We start from the raw sequence: 19,884 nt of genomic DNA on the forward strand, positions 1-19,884 counted from the left end.
GTCATCGAACGAGTTATTCCGTCTCGTGTGACTGACGTGATCTACAAAATGTGTGGCTTCTTACAGCTCTGGAGACCGCTTAGCAAGCGGAGCGACGGAGGCGTCATCGACAACATCATGGCGGGTCTTCATGCCTTGGCGGCAACTTTTGCTCCTCCTCCACCGCCACCCCCACCTCCTCCCGAGCCGGATTAGTTTCTTTCTTAGCTTTATTTGGGGCTTGTCTGCTGTGCCCCCAGCATGACTCTATGACTTGATTGTACTTGGTACCGATGCGTTGGATGCTTGGTGGTTTGCTTTATAATATAAAGCGGGGGGAAACCCTTTTTCTCGAATGTTGATATATTTTCCTACAAAGCCAGTCAAACTTCATAAAGTTTGGCTTTGATCAAATCTTATATGCAAACAACAACAAAAAATGACTTGTGGCCATGACGTACGTACATGGTTTTCCTTGTTCTTAAGTTTTTTTGGTGCCCTCAACTCCAAATCTTAATACCTTCACTTTAGAAGGCTTGGCATACATAGCTCAAGAGACATTTTGCACCCCATAGTAAGTTGACCACTCAAGATATCCAGGCCTGCAGCTGCCGGCGATCTGACTGTCGCATCAAAAACGTACAGCAAATCAGGAATTAACAAAGGCTATGTCCTCTAGCTAGCAGTACAAGTAAGTTATATGCCCAGTGGTAGCCGGCTTGATATATAGTGGAGGACGGCAGATGACCGTTGAACATTTCCAGCACGCTCGCAAATCTTTAGAGAACTACACACTGATCCAGTTTTATCGACCATTTCCTCCAAGCTAGGTCCTATTAGTAATTTATTCCTCAAGAAAGAAGCTATCACACACAATAAAGGGAATTTATTCAGGTCAGGTTCAACTAGCAATGCGAGCAAACCGCACAACACAAATGGCAGCCACGGCTACCTCTGTAGTAACTCGCCTCCTCCTCTTCCGCCTCCTCCTGCCAGTCGTAAGCACTACCACCGCCGTCACGTTCAACATCACCAACCGATGTTCCTACACCGTGTGGCCGGCGGCTATGCTACTGGACGATGACAACTGGCCAGTGGGCGGCGGCGGCATGCGGCTGGACCAAGGGAAGACATGGACCCTCAACATGGCTGATGACATCAGTAGCGGGGACATCTGGGCACGAACAGGCTGCTCATTCGACAGCAAAGGCAACGGGTCGTGCCAGACAGGTGACTGCGGCGGCCTGCTCGCCTGCAAGAACCGTGGTGAGCCGCCCTTCACAACTGCTGATTTTGCGCTCAACCAGCATGGCAGCAACACTTTCTTCGATATCTCACTCCGCAACGGCTTCAACGTACCCATGGAGTTCCTGCCAGTGCCGGACAAGGGGCAAGGACTAGGGTGCAGCAAGGGGCCACGCTGCGTGGCCGACATCACGTCGCAGTGTCCAAGCAAGCTCAAGGCGCCGGGAGGCTGCAGCAGCTCATGTCAAGTGTTTAACAATCAGGTGCACTGCTGCACCGGATCCCACTGTGAACCCACCAAATACTCGGCCTTCTTTGTGCGGATGTGCCCGCAAGCATTAAGCTTCTCCAACCATGCTCCCAAAGAAACCGACTTCAGTTGCCCGACAGGAGTCAACTACCAGGTAGTCTTCTGCCCCCCGATCAATCTAGCATCTTCGCCGGCTCCAAGTCCTCCTAATTCAACTGCTATTGGGCCATCAAGCACAGGACCCTCATCCAAAAAAGTAGACACAGTTGTTTCAATTGCAATTACAGGGTCTGTAGTCAGTTTCATTTTAACTACCGCATTCATCCTTTTCGTCGTACATCGAAGACTGACACGACGATGCCATGAGATGGAGGAAGAGGAGGCAGAGTTCGGTAAGCTGCAAGGAACACCGATGAGGTTCACGTTTCAACAGTTAGATGTGGCAACCGAGCAATTCAAAGACAAGCTTGGGGAAGGAGGATTTGGGTCTGTTTACAAGGGACGGCTAGGTGAGGAAAGGATTGCGGTAAAACGTTTGGATCGAGCTGGACAGGGAAAGAGCGAATTCTTGGCAGAGGTTCAGACAATCGGCAGCATTCATCATATCAATCTGGTGAGGCTGTTTGGTTTCTGCGCTGAGAAATCCCATAAGCTCTTGGTTTATGAGTATATGCCAAAAGGATCATTGGACAAGTGGATCTACTGTAGACATGACAATACTGCTCCTCCACTAGAATGGAAGGTACGATGCAAGATTATTACTAACATAGCTAAGGGTCTCGCTTATCTTCATGAGGAGTGCATGCAGAGAATTGCTCATTTGGATGTCAAACCACAAAATATTCTCATAGATGACGACTTCAATGCTAAAATTTCTGATTTTGGTTTGTGCAAGCTCATAGATAGGGACATGAGCCAAGTGGTTACTAGAATGAGAGGCACACCTGGATATTTAGCCCCTGAATGGTTGACATCACATATCACGGAGAAGGCCGATGTCTATAGTTTCGGCGTGGTGGTCATGGAAATCGTCAGTGGAAGAAAGAACCTTGACACTTGCCGGTCCGAAGAGAGCATCCATCTTATTACTCTATTGGAAGAAAAGGTGAAGAACGGTCACTTGGTAGATTTGATTGACAAGAACAGTAATGACATGCAAGCACACGAGCAGGATGTAATCCAGATGATGAAGCTAGCAATGTGGTGCTTGCAGATCGATTGCAAAAGAAGGCCTAAAATGTCCGAGGTAGTGAAGGTCTTGGAAGGTACCATGGATGCAGAGAGCAGTATAGATCACAACTTTGTTGCAACACACCAAGCGAATTTTGGCATTGCTGGAAATGTGAACTCCTCGGCTCCACCTGTAGCCTCACATCTATCAGGCCCCAGGTGAAATGGGACAATCCTGACAAGACAGGCAATTAGATTATGAGCAGTACAGGAGATTTTCTTATGTAAAGCAAATGATATGTTCATTGTATACTTGTGTAACTTGTCATATTACTACAATCTGACGCCCCTTGTGTCGAGTTAATTTTACCTGCAAAATACTTGTAGTTGTACAGCAGCTGGACTGAATTTATTCATTGGAATGTTCGGTTTCTCTATGTAATGCAGGTCTGTTTGTAGATCAACTAATGTAGGAGTTCTGTTTCTAGTCATTGTGTTAGGAATTAACAGCATGTTCTAAAATGCTAGAAACAGCTGAAGTGAATTTGTTCACTAGAATGTTGAGTTTATCAATGTAATGCAAGTCTGTTTTTAGATCGATGAAGGCAGGGACTTTACTAGTCATTGCATTTGGAATTAGAGCATGTTTCAAAAATGCACCTAGGCCCCAACAAAGCAGAGAAAATGGACAGAACGAAAGAAAATATCTGGACTAACTAACACGGATCAGTTAGGAACCACAAGCTCTTTTAGTATAAGTTCTCCCAGTTGGATTGTGCTTATATTACATGATCTGCTCACTCGCCGCAGGGCCTTCGGACCGTGCCTTGGGCCCGGCTAGATGTCTCGTGTGTGTTATTTTGGACTTATTGAGTTGTGCCGGCATGTGGCGGCATTTTGCACAAACCATCCTAGAAGGTCCTCTCTTCTAAATTTTTGGCTCTCCTCTTTGCACAAAACCTACATGGATACCATCTAGCCATCAATCTGACTAAGCCGGCCATCTCATTCCCGTGATTCTCTCGCACGATCCAGTTGCCGCCATCCTACGTTTGTGTTCCGCAAATCTCGCTCTCCGACGCGGTGGCCCCTGACCCCCTCTCCATGCGGAGGCGGCTTCCTTCCCTGAAGAGCGATGCGCCAACAGAGTACGCTGGAGGGCGGCACTAGCAGCAAGCAGCAGGCATGTTCCGGCCTCAGTCCTCCTCCTACCACAACGCGGAAGTCTCGATGACTACATCCCCACCTCCTTTGTTATATTTGTGTCGAATATTTGTACGTGTGGGATTACATGGACATGGAGTTGTAATTGATGTGGACAGGTACAATTCATGTTGGAGTCGGACAAATTGCATCTTAGGCCTCCTATATAATGAGGGTGCACCACAAGTTATAGCCCATGATAACTTGATAGCAATAGGTACGCAGGGGAGCTGCCGGCATGTGTCGTTGCCCGGGAGGCCGGTGTTGCGGCATCTTTGGGAGAAGCGCATGTAGTCATTGCCTCAGGGATGTACCCGATCTCGGTAAACCTCGTTAACAAATATCGTGCCTTGTTGTCGTCTCATCGCTCGAAGGTATAACTCAATTTTTAACACCGGCAATATATAAACAGAACCACATAGGTTGTGAAATGTAAGGAGCACTCGTGAAATCTGTATAATTAGCTACCTCATAATGGTGAATTTACTAGGTATAAGAAGAAGAACGTTGATGGCCTAGAATTTTTCTCATATAAATTCATCCCTTGTCATGTTAACTTACAAAATTATGCCAAAAAGAGCACAGTCTTACAGTAAAAGTGATCTCGAGTATTACATCTTAAATTGATGAAGCCCGAGACAAGAAATTCTATTTATTTCCATGTGTTACAGTACTAGTCACCTGCAGAAGGGGCCATGAACAAATGACAAAATCACTAATATTCCAAAAAGTATGTATCTGACGTAATTGTTTTATGGAGTTAGGATACCGAGATAAAAGAATGGATAAAGAATATAACTAGCTTTGAGGTTTCAAACATGCCAAGTGAGTTATAAATTTATTGTTTGATGTGGTATCCTTGAAGACAAAAGGTGGCTTAGATGATAACACTATTAAGTTCTTCCATCTAGCAAAGGGATGATAATTAAGTTTTCTTACCAGGACTTGCTTACCATGTTCATGTTGATAGTGAACATATTATACTTATGATATAAAAAAGGATGAGCAATCACCTGATGGATAAAAACTCTTGAAAAGATATAAGCCATAGACGTCCTCGGTTGTATAAAGTCTCTTGGATTGCATCGACTTGAGTTGAACCATGTATACATTCTCATCCACAGACAAAAAAATTGTATTGGTATCCTCACTATAGCACAATATAGTTTTCATTATAGGTAACTCAAGCTGGGGAGGGAGGCCAAGAATGGTGTGCATTTGAATGGTTTTCCACGGCACCCATGTGCCAACACCACGACAGTTCATGTTTCTCTGCCACATTTGAAAATGCGGGTAAGACAAGATTGCAAAGCCAATAGCGCCATCCTCAGCCAGGATGATCTGACGCTCGCGGACTTCCTCTGTACCAGGAGGCACACTCATCACAGCTAGACTTTGCTCTTCCAAATCAAACTCGATTATGGTATCACCCGTGGACAGCCAGTAAAGGGTCCTGCCAACAAGCAACCCAGGACAACGGGACGTCGTCACTGGAAAAGGCCAACCGTCGAGATGAGATTGCCCCATGCACCAGTCTCCGAGAAGTAAACACAGGCGATCTTTTCCTCATCATAAGCGGACACCAAGACCACCTTAAAGGGGCCCGAATGACAGGCGCCGTGCACGTGGCCAGGGTCGCCGGCAGCGCACATCACCGTACCCATGAAACAGCCCCTGTCGAACTCCGTCGGGATGGGCACGCGCTGCTGCTCGCCGGTGATGGGGGCGCACACGACGAGCTCCAAGCTTTCACGGTCTACGATAAGGACGCGACCGTGGCTGCATCCGAGCATGGTGCAGTGTCCGAAGTCGATGCTCAGAGGGACGCTGTCTGGAGGGTCCAGGATTGGGTGGAACACGACCACCTCGTAATGCTCCGGGTAGTCTTTTACAGAGAAACCGAGGATGGGCGGCCCCTCCTTTCGGTGGTGGTCGACGAAGCTGGAGAGGAATCCGGGGTCGGTGACGAGGCTCTGCCACCGCTTGCAGACTGCGCAGGCGCGAGGGAGGGAGGACGGCAGCGGCGAGAGACGGAGGAGGATCTCCCGGAGCAGATCCTCGTCTTCGAGCGCCATCGAGCTGCCGCGGTGGCTAGTCGTTTCAATCGGCACCCTCTTTGTCACGGAGAGCCCGCGGCAGGCCGACGGAGCACGGCGAGCTGAAACGGCGTACGTGCAAAGCTAGCTAGCAGCCTCCACGTAGGTGAACCTCGCTAGCTGCTCTAACCGATTCACAGGATCGACTCTTCTCGGTGGAACTCTTACGGCGCAAATAAACTGGTCGGAACGAACGCGATTTGATGGCCACGGGCTCGTGTCGAGCCTGTTGTTTCTTTTTGTATTGCTTTGGCCGGTTGTGATACAAGCAGCACCCTGAGGTGCTTTTATACACGTCCACGAGGGGCTACGAAGACAGACTAGGACTAGAAATCCTAATACTATTCCTAATCCTAGGTGTACTGAAGCAACGTGGTTAACTTCTACTCCCATGGTGGTTTCGGTTTCGTGTTCAATCTTTTCCTTTGGGGAATTAATTCACACCTGGACTCTTTTCCAAAGAAGTTAGGAGCATCACCATCACGTGTGCTTACTGTTTACTCAACTTTATATACACCTGTATGTACAGCAGGTATATACAGTATGTGTTTATTAACTTTGCCACACGTAGAGCCACCAGTTTGGCTTGTAAAATTACCACTCCTTTGTAGTTTAGAAAATAAAAAGGTTTTGGGATTCCGATAAGGGTACCCTTCTGATAATAGAGATGGCAGTAGGAAGAACGAACGTCGATACGAATATGGTGAACTTGATGATTGCGTGACAGTGAGTGAGGTAGTAGAGATACTAGAAGATGAGGTTGATGGCTTGCAAATGCTTTCGAGGCTAGTTTCGTATGACAGAACCTCTGGGGTGGCACCGACACCGGGTTAGGGGGTATATAGGGGAAGAGAGGGGTGGTAGGAAGCGCCGGTGGCCAGATTAATTCCCTGATTAATGGCAGGTGCAGCGAGGCAGGTGGCGTGCAGCAGGCGACTCGACCCCGTGTGGGAGTCCATACCGGCAGGGGACTCGGAGCCATGTGGGTCGCATTCTCTTCCAACGAAGAATGATGAGTCCTCTGGCTTATATGAACCATAACAAATAACTGGACAACAGCAGCAAGAAGTCTTCTCACCATCAAACAAATTTCTACCATGCTAATTTTGTCGTTCATGAAAGCATCAAATTATTTGTAGACTGGAACCAAAACTGAAATGTTAAAATTTCGTTTGGATCGACAAGATTACATGCCAATTATTTCTTTTTGAAAAATTGCAACACTTATATTTCCCTTATCTGGTATATTCTGGGTTACTTCCTTCGGCCCTGTATTTTTCCCATTAATCTCAAGGCATCAAAAAAAAGAGCATGGGTAGATCATGATCACAATCGATCTATGGTGATGAACATGCTTGTGAAAAACTAAAACAGTTTAATTCTCACAAACTATATTCAAGTGATATTCTTACTTGCTGAACGATTTCAGCACATTATTAAATCAAAAAATGAAACATTCATCCCAATGCACCGTGCCGCGCTTTAGCTCCATCACATCCAGCAGCAATGCCTATGCCTAGAAGCATAAAATTTAATTAATGAGAATGCCGACGAAAAGAGAAATGGATAAGAGAAGACAATAGTAGTTGGTAACATAGTTGAGCTTAGAAATATCACTTGAGCAAAATATCTCATTTCCATCTAAATGTTACATAGTGTTGGTGCAACAGAGGTGTTGATATTGACCTAAGATTAATAACTAGATCAAAATAAGATAAAAGTACTAGATAGAAAATATAACTAGCTTTGAGGTAACAAACATGCCAATTGAGTTACCGATTTGTCATTTGATATGGTATCTTGGAAGAGTGAAGACATCTATACTGGATGATAGTTACTAAATAGTACCACTATATGTCTGTTTGTATATAATTAGATTTAAGTTGTTATTAAATAGTATAGTAGCATAACGTTAATATTTGGGCAATCAAGTGTAAGATGTAACCAGATCATACACATATAATATAAGGCCTAAGGATGAACAATCACCTGGAGGACGGAAACTCTTAGAAGGATAATAGCGACAGCTTGCATAATTGGTGACTCCATCAAGTTTCTTGCATTGCATTGACTTAAGTTGAACCATATAGACTCCCCCGCGCATATGTAGAACTATTGCTTCAGTATCCTCATCATACCCAATCAATCGCGTCTTATTTATCTTAACCTGAGGAGAGATCCCAAGAATTGCAGCATTGCGCAACAACCAAGTGGTAACACCTTGATAATTGACCTTCATGTGCCACATTTGAATGCTATATTCAGTTAACACGAAAAGACCAACATGACCATCCTCTGCTTTGATGATCCGATGTTTGTGGGGTTCATTAAGACCAGGCCCCTCGATCATGGCAAGCGTCCCTCTATCCAAATCAAATTGAAGTATGTCATCTTTCATGGGCAACAAGTAAATGGCACTACCAGTTAGGGTCCCATGATTATGAGTATAAAAACTCGCACGTGGAGCCGATGTAGAGACGTAACTACCCCATATACCAGTCTCTGAGGAGTAAACGCATGCAATGAATGTTGTCAGTTTTGTACATGGAATCATGGACATCAGTGCCACCTTGTATGAGCTGGACTGGCAGCTACCGTGCATGCGGTCAGGCGCTGTGGCGGCACAAAGCACCACCCCGTCGAGGTGGCCATGGGTCCACTGGAATTCTGCCGGAATCGGCACGCGGTGTTGCTCACCTGTAATGGGTTCGCACACAACAAGCTCTGTCCGCCGCCTGTCTTTGACGAGGACACGGCCGTGACGGCAGTCGAGCACACGGTAATGACGGCGCTTGCTGCAGTGTCCAAGGTCAAAACGCTCCAAAGGGGTGCCCTCCGTGGGGTCTAGGATGGGGGTGAACACAATCTCCTTGTCGCTGCACACGAGGGCGCCAAGGAGGGGCGGCTCCAAGCGGCGGCGGAGGAACCTGGGGTCGGCGACGAGGCCTCGCCAGCGCTTGCAAACTGCGGAGACGCGCCGGAGAGAGGACCGCTGCGGTGGGAGACGGAGAAGGATATCCTCCAGGAGATCATCGTTGTCCAGCGGGGAGGCAGGCGCGGCCGGCGCGCTACTGGTGATGGTAATTTCGTCGCTCATCTCGATTGGGGATCGAGAGTTCGAGACGACAGAGAAGACAGGGAAGTAAAAGACAAAAGCAAAGCAACAGCGAATTATTTCCCAGGTCGTGCGCGTGCGTGCATCCTTTGAAGCAGCCTCGTAAACCCTTCCATCCCCAAATAAGTGACAGACAAATCTGATTTTACGTGGGCACCACGGAATTCTTTTGTAGTTGGAACCCTTCCATCCTTTGCTTTGTTTCCTTGGCCTGTCGGAGGCCAATCCTCGTACGGCCGATACATTATATCTACCTAGTCGTCCATGCCGTTGCTTCTTCGATACCCAATCTACGTCCCGCCGCCATGACCGAGAGCGACGGCGCCGACTTGACCCCCTGCGTCGACCGAAGCTGGCCGGCCTCCCCGCTGGACAATGATGATCTCCTCGGTGAGATCCTCCTGCTCCTCCCGCCTCTGCCGTCCTCGCTCTACCGCGCCTCCGCCGTCTGCCAGCATTGGCGACGCCTCACCACGGATCCTCAGTTCCTCTGCCGTTTCCGCACCCTCCATCGGAAAGATGGGCCGCCCGTCCTCGGTGCCTTCCTGAGCCGCGGCGACAGGGTCGTGTTCAGGTCGTCAATCTTGGATCCTCCCGACCGCATACCTCCCAAGCGCTTCGACTTGGAACGTTGCAACCACCACAGCAACGTTGTGCTTGATTGTCGCCATGGCCGTGTCCTCGTCTACAACACCCTGCCCCCGCGGCAAGACATCATTGTGTGCGACCCCATCACAGGCGACCAGCGCCGCTTGCCCGTTCCGCCTGAGTTCAAGAAATTTTATCCAGTCAACGGGGCGGTATTCTGCGCCGACGACGCCCATGACCATGTGCATGGCAGTTGTCACTCCAGCCCCTTCAAGGTAGCCTTGATGTCCAAGTACGTACGTGATAATCATTCACCTACCGCATGTGTTTACTCCTCAGACACTGGCACATGGGGTAAACTCATCTCAGCAACAAAACCATATGTGGGTGATTGTGCTTATATTCATGGGACCCTTATTGGTAATGTCCTTTATTGGGTGTCCATGAGGGACATCATACTTCAGTTTAATTTGAACCAGCAGAGCCTATCTATGATTGAGGGGCCTCCCGGTTTGGATGAACGATGCAGAGATCAGATCGTCAAGGCAGAGGATGGCGGTGTTGGCCTTGCTCAATTATCTAAATATAGCATTCAAATGTGGCAGATGAAGGTCAATTGTGAAGGTGTTCCCATGTGGTTGTTCTGGAAGATCGTGGACATGCATAACATTCTTGGGATCTCTCCTCATGTTAAGAGAAATAGAGGGCGACTCCTGGGGTACGATGAGGATTCTAACGTGATATTTTTATATATGCATGGTAGTGTCTACATGGTTAAACTCAAGTCAATGCAATTCAATAAGCTTTATGAAGGAGCTTATCACATAAACTATCATCCTTTCAAGAGCTTCTGTGCGCCAGGTGAGATTGCTCATCCTTAATTAGTCCTTATATTCTAGGAGTATAATCTAGTTTGTGTTTTAATATGGACATGATTCCTCATATACTTCTATTCTGGTTCATAAATGTTCAATAACAAGTTAAACTTAGTTACAACTTGTACCTTTGCCAGCTATAAGGACCTGTATAAATATTTTTAATATACTATCATTCGATATACTTTATCCTTCTACTCGTATTTTGGTCAAATTTTGGCCATAAATTTGACATGTAAAATACAAATTATATGAAGCAAAACTAATATGATTAGAAATTTCTTTTGAATACGAATCTGAAACATATTTTTTGTGGTATATCAGTATATTTTTATACTAGTCCAATATATGTTCAAAGGTTGACAAAAATATGAGGGGGGCTATAAACCCAGACATACTTGCCTTCACTATTCTTAGATATCAAATGAAATTTCTAGTGACTAACTCAGTTGGCTTGTTTGGATCCTCAAATATGGTTATATTCTTTTATCCCGTATTTTAATATTAATGATCTTAACTCCATCTCAGAAACCTTTGTTCAATCAATATAGTTGTAAATGGTAACTAGTAGAACATTTGGAGGGCACCGAAATAAATCGAATCGAATATATCATTCGGCATGAGCAGTTAGCTATCTTACAGACCAACAACCAACAAAAAGAATATTTGAAACGGAATAGCCAAGATTAGTGCTTTTACTAGAATTAATTAGTTTTGCCATGTTTTAGTTTTGTCTGCTTGGCATGGCAATGCATGAATGTACATAAGAAAAAATTAGGCCATCTATTTATTTTTCTTATCAACTTCGCTTTGAGATATACTAGTAGCTACTCCTTTCATGATATTCCTTGTATTGTAGAACAAATGTGGTTTTGGTATCTATTGCTAATATCAAGTCTGGATTATATAACACTTATAAATATTAAGTGACAAGAGTGAGTTATCTCGTTAAAGTTATAATTGCCTTCGACTATGTAACCGGCTTACTGCTGCCTTTGACTTACCCGTTTGCCTTTTCCTCAACACTAACATTAATTGACTTCTTATACTTCTAGGCACAACCATTGCTGGTGGATGAATTTCGGAGATGAAGTGTTGCACGATGCATTTGGATGACTGTTTGGTTTGATTTGCTAATGTAATTAAATGGTTCAACAAATAATAATATCATTTGAATACAGTTTGTGATATTTGGAACACTTGTACTTTTGAATAGTAAATGTCTGTCTGCCAACATATGTAGCAACATTACATGGACCCACACACTATTCCCAATTTGGTATTGTGGGATCACACGTCTGAGTAACACGAACATCAACTAAGTTATGGTAATGCAATGATAAAATGTCTGATTTTTATCATAATTTATATGGAGACCGCATAGTCTTGATAGGCGACGACTCCAGCCCACCGGAGATGACACGCCGGTGCAGCCCTCCATACAATAGGGAAGAGCTCCAGAAGATAAACCAGAGAAGATTGCAAACATTTTGAGAAGATAAACTATTGAATAAAACCAAATGGAAATAAATTCCAAAGAAATAAAGAAAAAATCAAGGAGCAAAATCCGGTCTGTGACATATCACATACATGTATCTGTTAGTTGCATACATGTTGTACACGGGAGGAGATTAGGACTAAATGAAATATTACGATGACCTGATCATAACTCCTAACAGAACCAAACTATATTGCATGGGTGACTCAAGATGCTCATCGTGTGCTTCAGCACTCTTTACGAGCAATCAAAGTGAAAGAAGTTGTCGGGTCGAATATTTTGGTGGCATTTTCACAGCACCTACGTACATAGGTTGATCAGGGTCAGTCCTCAGATTTCGGGGCCCAAGGCGAAGCTACAACCTGGAGGCCTTTAATATAAACGTCAAAATAGTTACTCCATCCGTTCCTAAATATAGGTATTTTCAGATATTCCAATATGGACTATATACGGAGCAAAATGAGTGAATCTACACTCTAAACTATGTCTATATACATCTGTATGTAGTTCATATTGAAATCTCTACAAAGACTTATATTTAGGAATGGAGGGAGTACCAATGTATATATGTATACATAAAATCTTGCTAATAAACACTTTGAAGTTCACCTAGGATAATATTCATATCAAATTTAGAAATGTTCTTTGTAATTATGTCATCACGGTGGCCAGTGGACGTGGCACGGTTTTCTCTCTTTTGCATACAGTTGGGGGTGGGGGCTTAGTTTTTCTTTGTGGGGCGGGAGGCGGGGCCGCGGGGGGCATCCCTCCTTCAGTACCATGCCTGAGGTTGATCTCATCTCTTTCGTCCTCCTAATTAAGGATTATCCATGACTTTACCTTTTGGAGTTTAGCCTATAAGCCAAAATAATAATAATACCTGTTTATGAGCTTTTGACAGTTTGGGTTTTTGCTTGCTAGCCAACCTGGCGAACGCCACGAGGCAGCTTTCAGCTGCAAGATAAATGACCACTAATCATCATGACCTAAGAGGATTGAGAGGAAATCAGACGGTCAAAAACATCAAAATGAATATCTGACGCCTACAAACGCTAATGACCTGAGATGGCGGCTTGGGTTTTTTTTTTCTTTTAAACTTCCCTCCTCCTCCTTGCAATCTTCATGTGCCTATTGAGGTGCATCTCCTGAAACGACCTGTACAACTGGACGAGAGAGAAAGTACCTTTTTATGAGCATTTGGCTTTGGCATTTTGCTTGCTAGCCAACCTTGTGAACGACGGACAAACGTGCCGGCCGGCCAGCTTTTCACCCACAAGATAAACCACCCACGAGGTGCGCTGTGAGTTGTGAGCATTGAGAGCAAGCACACTAATCCATCGGTGAGATCCGATGGACGACGCCAAGCCACGGCACCTCGGCGGCTCGCTGCCCGTGCCCAACGTGCAGGACCTCGCCGCCCGGCGTGACGAGCTCACGCTCACGCCCACCCTCCTCGACTGCGTCCCGACGCCCCTGCCTGCGAAAGAGCAGGAGCAGATCCCCGTGGTCGACCTCGGCCGGCTCCTCGACCTCGCCGGCGGACGGGAGGAGGAGGCCGCCAGGCTGCGGTGGGCCTGCGAGAACTGGGGCTTCTTTTTTTTAGAACGAAGGCTCCAGAAGAGCCCGGCTTTGAATTAACAAAGCCATCAACCGGCCAGGATCACAGACTCAAAACCAACACAAGAAAGCGAAAAAAAAACGACAAGATACAGAGGCGCTGGGCAACAGCACACAAGCCTCACACACACCCAGCTAAAGGATCGAACAAGGAGACACGCAGCTCGGGGATGTGTAGGTCCTCAATCGCATACAAATCACCAGGGAGAAGGAGAATGTCAGCACAGGAGCAGCATTACGGACGGCGAGGAAGGGCACGCCGTCGCCAAATCACCAGCGGCCCCAGATTGCCATGTCCTCCCAGCTCCACTGTCAAAGAAGACCCCTGTCTCCTCGCCTGGCTCGAAGGCGCCGAACCGTTGACAGTGTAGCAGTTCACCCTAGAACCTGGGAGGAAAGACACCGGCAGGCTGCATTTGGAAAGGAACCTAGCTCACCCGACTAGCCATGAAATGATCTCAAGGAGCAGAGCACCACCCAACACCCACGGACTGGACACGGATGAGGAAGAGCTGCCGGAACGGAACGGACGGAGGAGCAGTAGCATAGTGTCCCTGTAGGCGTTGAGCCGCAGACGAACTCGCCGCCGACAAAGGAGACCAGCTACTGCCGCCGCTGCACACCCACCACATCGCCGCGGAGCCCACTGCCCACCTAGCTCCCAAAAACGGCGCCTTCAGGAAGGACGCGACGCCGAGGGCGCCGCCGCCGCCCAACAGAGTTGAGGTTTTCACCCGGGAGACTAGAGGGATGGGGGGCGACGGATCTGACCTGAACGGCGCCTCCAGGGAGGGGAAAGGCGCCATGAGCGTCGCCGCCGCCAAGACCGACGAGGCCGGCCTGGAATTTCTCCCGGTCTACGAATCCTCGCCACCACCACCCCCACGACGCAAGATCTGGCGGCCCGCAAAGGAGCCGGGCAGATCTGGCCGGGGCGGAGCGCTCGAAACAGGGGGGCAGGGGCGGCCAGATCTGGCGCCACCGCGAGCCACCAGGGCTCCCGTCCACCGGGCACCCGCCATCCACACGGCCAGGAACGCCGGCCCACGCCCGCGCCACCGCCTGCCGCCGGGCCGGTGACGCCTCTCCGACCAGGGCCGCCGCCCTAGGGAACACGGCCCCCCGCAGCAGAGGCAGGGGCGCCAGGGCCCCGCCGCCACCTTCCTCGGCGACACCCCGGGCTTGCCCGGCGGCGGCCTCAGGCGGCGGCGAGGAGGAGGGGAGAAGAAAGGGGAGGCGGCGGAGCTAGGGTTTGGGGCCCCCGAGTCGCCCTAGCAGGGGCGACGCGAGGGGAGGGGCTTTTCTCATATCACCGGGAACTGGGGCTTCTTCCAGGTGGTGAACCACGGGACACCCGAGGAGACCGTGGAGGAGATGAAGAGGAACGTCATGGGATTCTTCGCGCTCCCGCTGGCGGAGAAGGCGGCCCTCGCGCAGGAGCCCGGAGAGATCGAGGGGTATGGCCAGGCGTTCGTCGTCTCGGAGGAGCAGACGCTGGACTGGGCCGACATGTTCTTCCTCCTCACGCAGCCGCCCAGCTACCGCGACCTCCGCCTCTGGCCGTCCAACCCTCCCACGTCCAAGTAAGTAAGTCGATGGAGTAATAATCAACTCACAGCAGAGAAAAATCAAACGGGATTGTTAAATCTCAGTGGACTTAACAAAGTCTCAGTTGATGCTATATCCGTTGGATATTCATGTAAAATTTTCTTTCATTGTTTCTTTTTTATTTTATATATTCTTGTCATTTGATTGAGACTTCATTAAGTCTTAGTCGACTGAGATCTAGTCACATCCAAAATAAAATCATTGTCGATCCTGTGTCGGCAAATACCGCTATGTGATGACTGATGAGCATGAGCTCCGCTTGGTTTGTTTGCCGTGGCAGGAATTGCTTGGAGAACTACTCTGCGGAGGTGCAAAGGGTGGCAGGCGAGCTGCTGCGAGCCATGGCGGAGAACCTGGGCGCGAGGGACCACTCGGACATGACGAGGCTCGCCGCATCGCAGGCGGTGAGGATGAACTACTGCCCGCCTTGCCCGGAGGCGCACGTGGACAGGTTGCTGGGCTTGTCGCCGCACTCGGACGCCGTCGCGCTGACGCTGCTGCTGCAGGTCAGCCCGGTCCCCGGGCTGCAGATAAGGAGGAATGGCGGCTGGGTCCCGGTGATGCCGCTCCCCGGCGCCCTCGTCGTCAACGTCGGCGACGTGGTCGAGGTGCTGACCAACGGGAAGTACAAGAGCGTCGAGCACAGGGCGGTGGTGAATGCACGCGAGCAGCGGATGTCCACCGCGGCGTTCCACGGTGCGAAGTTCGGTGGCACGTACGGACCACTGAAAGAGGTCGTCAAAGAAGAGGAGGCCCGGTACAGGAGTGTCAGCGTCGAGGAGTACACCAAGCTCATGCTCTCCAGCAAGCTCGACGGCAAGAACATCATAATAGTCCCAAAGGTCAACGAACTAAAAACAGAAGAAAGTTTAGCTAAGCTATCAGTAGCCACATTAGCTTCTCTGAAACAATAACCGTAGTCAATATTGGCGAAATCCATAGCGAGTTGAATACATTCTACTATTACTATCACATCAGGACCCATATAATCATGTGCTCGTGTAACAGCCTTCACCACAAATATGCTATCTGATTCAATGTATAGCTTATTGCATCCAGTTCTCCCTACTAGATATAAGCCATTCCGAATAGCGGTCAACTCTGCTGATTCTGCACTGCGAACATGGGGTAGAACCCAAGGTCCTACCGAAATAAAATTGTCTTTATGGTATCTCGCCACCGCTCCACTAGAGTCTCTGTTAACAAGGATGAGTATTAAGTTTTGATGTTTCCTATTTCAGGCAACTAAATTTGTTTTCCGATCAGTTGATTATATGGACGTCGATTCAGGCGCTTTGTGATTCGTGCATGGCAATGCTGGGCTTTAGTCCATTTCATCTTCCTGGTCTCTTCTATTTTTCAGTGTTGGTGTTTTATTGTATGAAGACTGATTTCTATTGCTATGTTGTAAGACTAAATGCTAAGATGGAACATTAACTTTGGTTTGAAATCAAGGGCTTGCCCCTGCGTAACTTTCATGCTCTTCGAAATCTCAGCTCACAAATTAAGTGATACTGTGAGAGGTATATCAACATACACTTGAGTTCAAACCCATCTTTGTAATCCTCTGACCATTACCAACCCGAGCCCCGCTTGTATACGTTTGTACAAGACCTTTGCCAAATTGTACTCACTTTCTATGTACGATGGGTCGCTAGCCCAAATATATACGTTTTTTTAGGGAAGCCCAAACATATACATACGCTCGAGGAGTAGCGTACGTCCACTCCCGCTGGCTATAGGCTTCCTCATCCTGGGCTTGGCCCATTTACATTTTTCTTTCCATTCTTTATGCTTATAAAATATTGCGCCAACTGGAAACCTACAGGTTTAGTTCCGACCGCAGTTACCAGCTGGGAGAGATAACTGGTTGTGAATAGTTCTACTTCTTCATCTTCTTGTTGTGTACCTTTCCGGTTCAAGTTCTGCAAGGTTTTTCTGGGAAATTTTTCTTTTCGTTTTTTCAAGCATGGTTTTCGCTCGGTTTTTCTCTTTCTATTTTCCTTTTTCGTTTTATTTTCATTTTTCCAATTAATTTTTAAATTTTTCACGAATTTTCTTTTCAACTTGTGAAGTTTCAAAGAATTCATGATTTTTTTCTCAAGACTGCATTTTAAAAAAAATTGCAAACTTTTCACAAACTCGTCAAATTTTTAAATTTTAGCTCGTAAACACTTTCCAAAGTTGTACTATTTTCCAAATCCAGGAACCATTTCCAAATTCATGATCTTTGTAAAAATTTAACTCTTCAAATTTTATAAGTCGCGAACCATTTCCAAATTCATGATCTTTGTAAAAATTTAACTCTTCAAATTTTATAAGTCGCGAACTTTTAACTGTGAACTTTTTCAAATTGATGAATTTGTTTCAAAACAAACGGGCGAAGCGAGCGTGCGAAACTGGCGCAGACGAGCGAGCTGGCCCAATTTAGGCTGCGCCCGCGCGAGCGCCAACTTCCTAACCGGAGCTTAAAGCGCTGACTAGGAGCTCCCAAAATAGACAGCACCTTGCACAGGAATTTGTTGGAAATTCTAAAAAAGATCGCCTTTCAAAATTTTCTCATAATATTACAAATATTTATATTTCAAAAAATTACAGAAATTAAAAAAAGGATTGTTTTTTAAATTCCAAACAAATTTTAAAAGCATGAACATTATTTGCATCTCCCAAAAAATTTGTTAGTTTTCGACAAAGTTTGGAAAAAGGAACATTTTTTTTATTTTCTGAACGAATTTTGAAAAGAGGGACTTTTTTCAATCAATGAACTTTCTTTTAATACGCGAGTGCTTTGGCCCGGCCCAATAGAAGCCCGAGGTGAGCGATGTCGTCGCCTAGTTGGGCAAAGGCCTAAGATTTCTATCTACTTTTTCGGTTAATTCATTTTTCTCCTTTTCAAACTTTATTATTCTTTTCGAACCCCGTTAAAAGATTGAAATATGATTTGCAATACCAAACTAATAGTTTTAAGTTCTTTTTGCATTCGAACATTTATTTATTACTGCTTTGAATTTTGTTCCTTTGTACTTATTAGTTATGTTAAACACTTCAAATAATATTTTTATGAACATGTTTAAACTATGATTTTAAATACTTTTTCGTTCAAACCTGGTATGCTCGCATAGGTTGGTTCATTTCAAGAATGTCCAAAAAAATATCATGTTTAACGTAGGGTGTCCGAGTAGGCCGTATGCTCTGTCTAAGAGCACATTGTTTCTCGACATGTGTCACCCTAATTTTTGTCATTGGCTTGTAGGACGAATTCAAGGCACCATGCCAATTTGTTTGGACTTTTGATAAATTCTGGTGTTTCTGGAGTTTTCTCACACAACAAAGGCCGATAAATGGTCAGACATATCGCAACTTGCATACGGCGTCCGAAATTAATAGTATTTCTGTTCCAAATTTTTATCACTAAGTTAATACTCTCTCCGTTCCAAATTACTTGTCGCAGGTATGGATGTATCTAGATGTATTTTAGTTCTAGATACATCCATTTCTGCAGCAAGTAATTTGGAACGGAGGGAGTAGTTAGCTAGTGGCTTGTGTTGCAATCCTGCATTCAGGAGACTTGGGTTCAATCCTTGACTTCTCCCTTTTTCACCTCTATTTATTTTAAGTGTTCTAATGGGCCGGGTCATTACTGTAAATGCCTCAAGCATATATAGGGGCGCTGGGCGTGGACACCATTTTTTTTAAAGACCGTCATACTCTTTTTCTTTTACTCTTTATTGTGAAGGAGTATGAAGAGATTGTGGACAACATAATTTTTTTAAAATACTATCATACGTTTATTATGAAAGGGTGTGCAGAGATCACGGTTAATATTTTTAAAAGGGGTGTACCGAAGCAGAAGTGTACCAACAATAACTGAATGGGTTTTCACGTGCTATGTGTACTGCTTCACTGCAGCAGATATCATACACTTGATTCGGAGCCCATGCTCATCACCTAAATCAGGCGGGAGAGATACGTGATGTTGGATATCAGCAAACACCTGTGGAAATATGAAAACTCCAGCTAAATCAATATGAAATCTAGCAGTGCTTAGAATGGAAAGAAACATGGGCATAAACATATATTTCTTCTTCACTGCTTTCAGCGCACAAGTACTACTCCCTCCGTTTCATAACATAAGTCTTTTTAAAGATTCCACTACAAACTACATACGAATGTATATAGTTCACTCATTTTGCTCCGTATGCAGTCCATGTTGCAATATCTAAAAAGACTTATATTTAGGAACGGAGGGATTAGTACACATAGGAGATGTCTATCATACAACTAGGATAAGTACAAATCGCTCCTTTCCTAAATATATGCCCATTTAAAGATCTCGATACAGACTATATACATAGAAAAATGAGTGAATCTACACTTTAAAATACGTCTATATACATCTGAATGTAGACCGTATTAAAATATCTAAAAAAACTTATATCTAGAAACGGAGGGAGTATGTTCTTTCGGCCACTTCCCCTGAAAGTGCAGGATCAACATCAACAGGCCTAGACACTATGAAAGCACCCAAGTTGGGGGTAAAGTCGATGGATCGTAACCCCTTGGGTTGTTAAGGTTTTCAACTTGATTTCTCGCACAAACTGGATCAATGTTTTTTTGTCTGGTTTCACACATAAACCAGA

The 19,884-nt window shown here is 46.1% G+C and overlaps 4 protein-coding genes across 4 annotated transcripts; 3 read left to right on the plus strand and 1 right to left on the minus strand.

Moving 5' to 3' along the window:
• The first annotated feature begins 914 nt into the window (after nucleotides 1-914).
• On the plus strand, nucleotides 915-2,867 carry LOC123073616 (PR5-like receptor kinase). The gene has a single exon (XM_044496688.1). The coding sequence runs from the start codon at nucleotides 915-917 to the stop codon at nucleotides 2,865-2,867; it is 1,953 nt and encodes a 650-aa protein (XP_044352623.1).
• A 4,330-nt stretch (nucleotides 2,868-7,197) lies between these two features.
• Nucleotides 7,198-9,133, minus strand: LOC123073617 (uncharacterized). Its single transcript, XM_044496689.1, has 2 exons — nucleotides 7,933-9,133; nucleotides 7,198-7,459 (listed from the first exon to the last, which is right to left on the minus strand). Exons 1-2 carry the CDS (start codon nucleotides 9,038-9,040, stop codon nucleotides 7,401-7,403), a joined length of 1,167 nt encoding a protein of 388 aa, XP_044352624.1. The 5' UTR covers nucleotides 9,041-9,133; the 3' UTR covers nucleotides 7,198-7,400.
• Nucleotides 9,134-9,307: 174 nt separating this feature from the next.
• On the plus strand, nucleotides 9,308-11,709 carry LOC123073619 (uncharacterized). The gene is made up of 2 exons (XM_044496690.1): nucleotides 9,308-10,507; nucleotides 11,577-11,709. Exons 1-2 carry the CDS (start codon nucleotides 9,364-9,366, stop codon nucleotides 11,597-11,599), a joined length of 1,167 nt encoding a protein of 388 aa, XP_044352625.1. The 5' UTR covers nucleotides 9,308-9,363; the 3' UTR covers nucleotides 11,600-11,709.
• Nucleotides 11,710-13,369: 1,660 nt separating this feature from the next.
• LOC123081097 (S-norcoclaurine synthase 1-like) lies at nucleotides 13,370-16,158 on the plus strand. The gene is made up of 3 exons (XM_044504058.1): nucleotides 13,370-13,599; nucleotides 14,953-15,219; nucleotides 15,525-16,158. The coding sequence occupies exons 1-3, from the start codon at nucleotides 13,370-13,372 to the stop codon at nucleotides 16,156-16,158; spliced, it is 1,131 nt and encodes a 376-aa protein (XP_044359993.1).
• The last annotated feature ends 3,726 nt before the right edge of the window (nucleotides 16,159-19,884 follow it).

This window comes from Triticum aestivum, chromosome 3D, assembly GCF_018294505.1.
Source record: "Triticum aestivum cultivar Chinese Spring chromosome 3D, IWGSC CS RefSeq v2.1, whole genome shotgun sequence".
Taxonomy (NCBI): Eukaryota; Viridiplantae; Streptophyta; class Magnoliopsida; order Poales; family Poaceae; genus Triticum; species Triticum aestivum.

Bases quoted from the DNA above. Each gene is read 5' to 3' on its own strand.
- LOC123073616 (XM_044496688.1), top strand. From the start codon at position 915: ATGGCAGCCACGGCTACCTCTGTAGTAACTCGCCTCCTCCTCTTCCGC.
- LOC123073617 (XM_044496689.1), bottom strand. From the start codon at position 9,040: ATGAGCGACGAAATTACCATCACCAGTAGCGCGCCGGCCGCGCCTGCC. The intron at 7,460-7,932 runs GTGATTGTTCAT...TTATGCTTCTAG, and splicing joins TAAGAGTTTCCGTCCTCCAG to GCATAGGCATTGCTGCTGGA.
- LOC123073619 (XM_044496690.1), top strand. From the start codon at position 9,364: ATGACCGAGAGCGACGGCGCCGACTTGACCCCCTGCGTCGACCGAAGC. The intron at 10,508-11,576 runs GTGAGATTGCTC...TTATACTTCTAG, and splicing joins CAAGAGCTTCTGTGCGCCAG to GCACAACCATTGCTGGTGGA.
- LOC123081097 (XM_044504058.1), top strand. From the start codon at position 13,370: ATGGACGACGCCAAGCCACGGCACCTCGGCGGCTCGCTGCCCGTGCCC. The intron at 13,600-14,952 runs GAACTGGGGCTT...TCATATCACCGG, and splicing joins AGGCTGCGGTGGGCCTGCGA to GAACTGGGGCTTCTTCCAGG. The intron at 15,220-15,524 runs GTAAGTAAGTCG...TTGCCGTGGCAG, and splicing joins TCCAACCCTCCCACGTCCAA to GAATTGCTTGGAGAACTACT.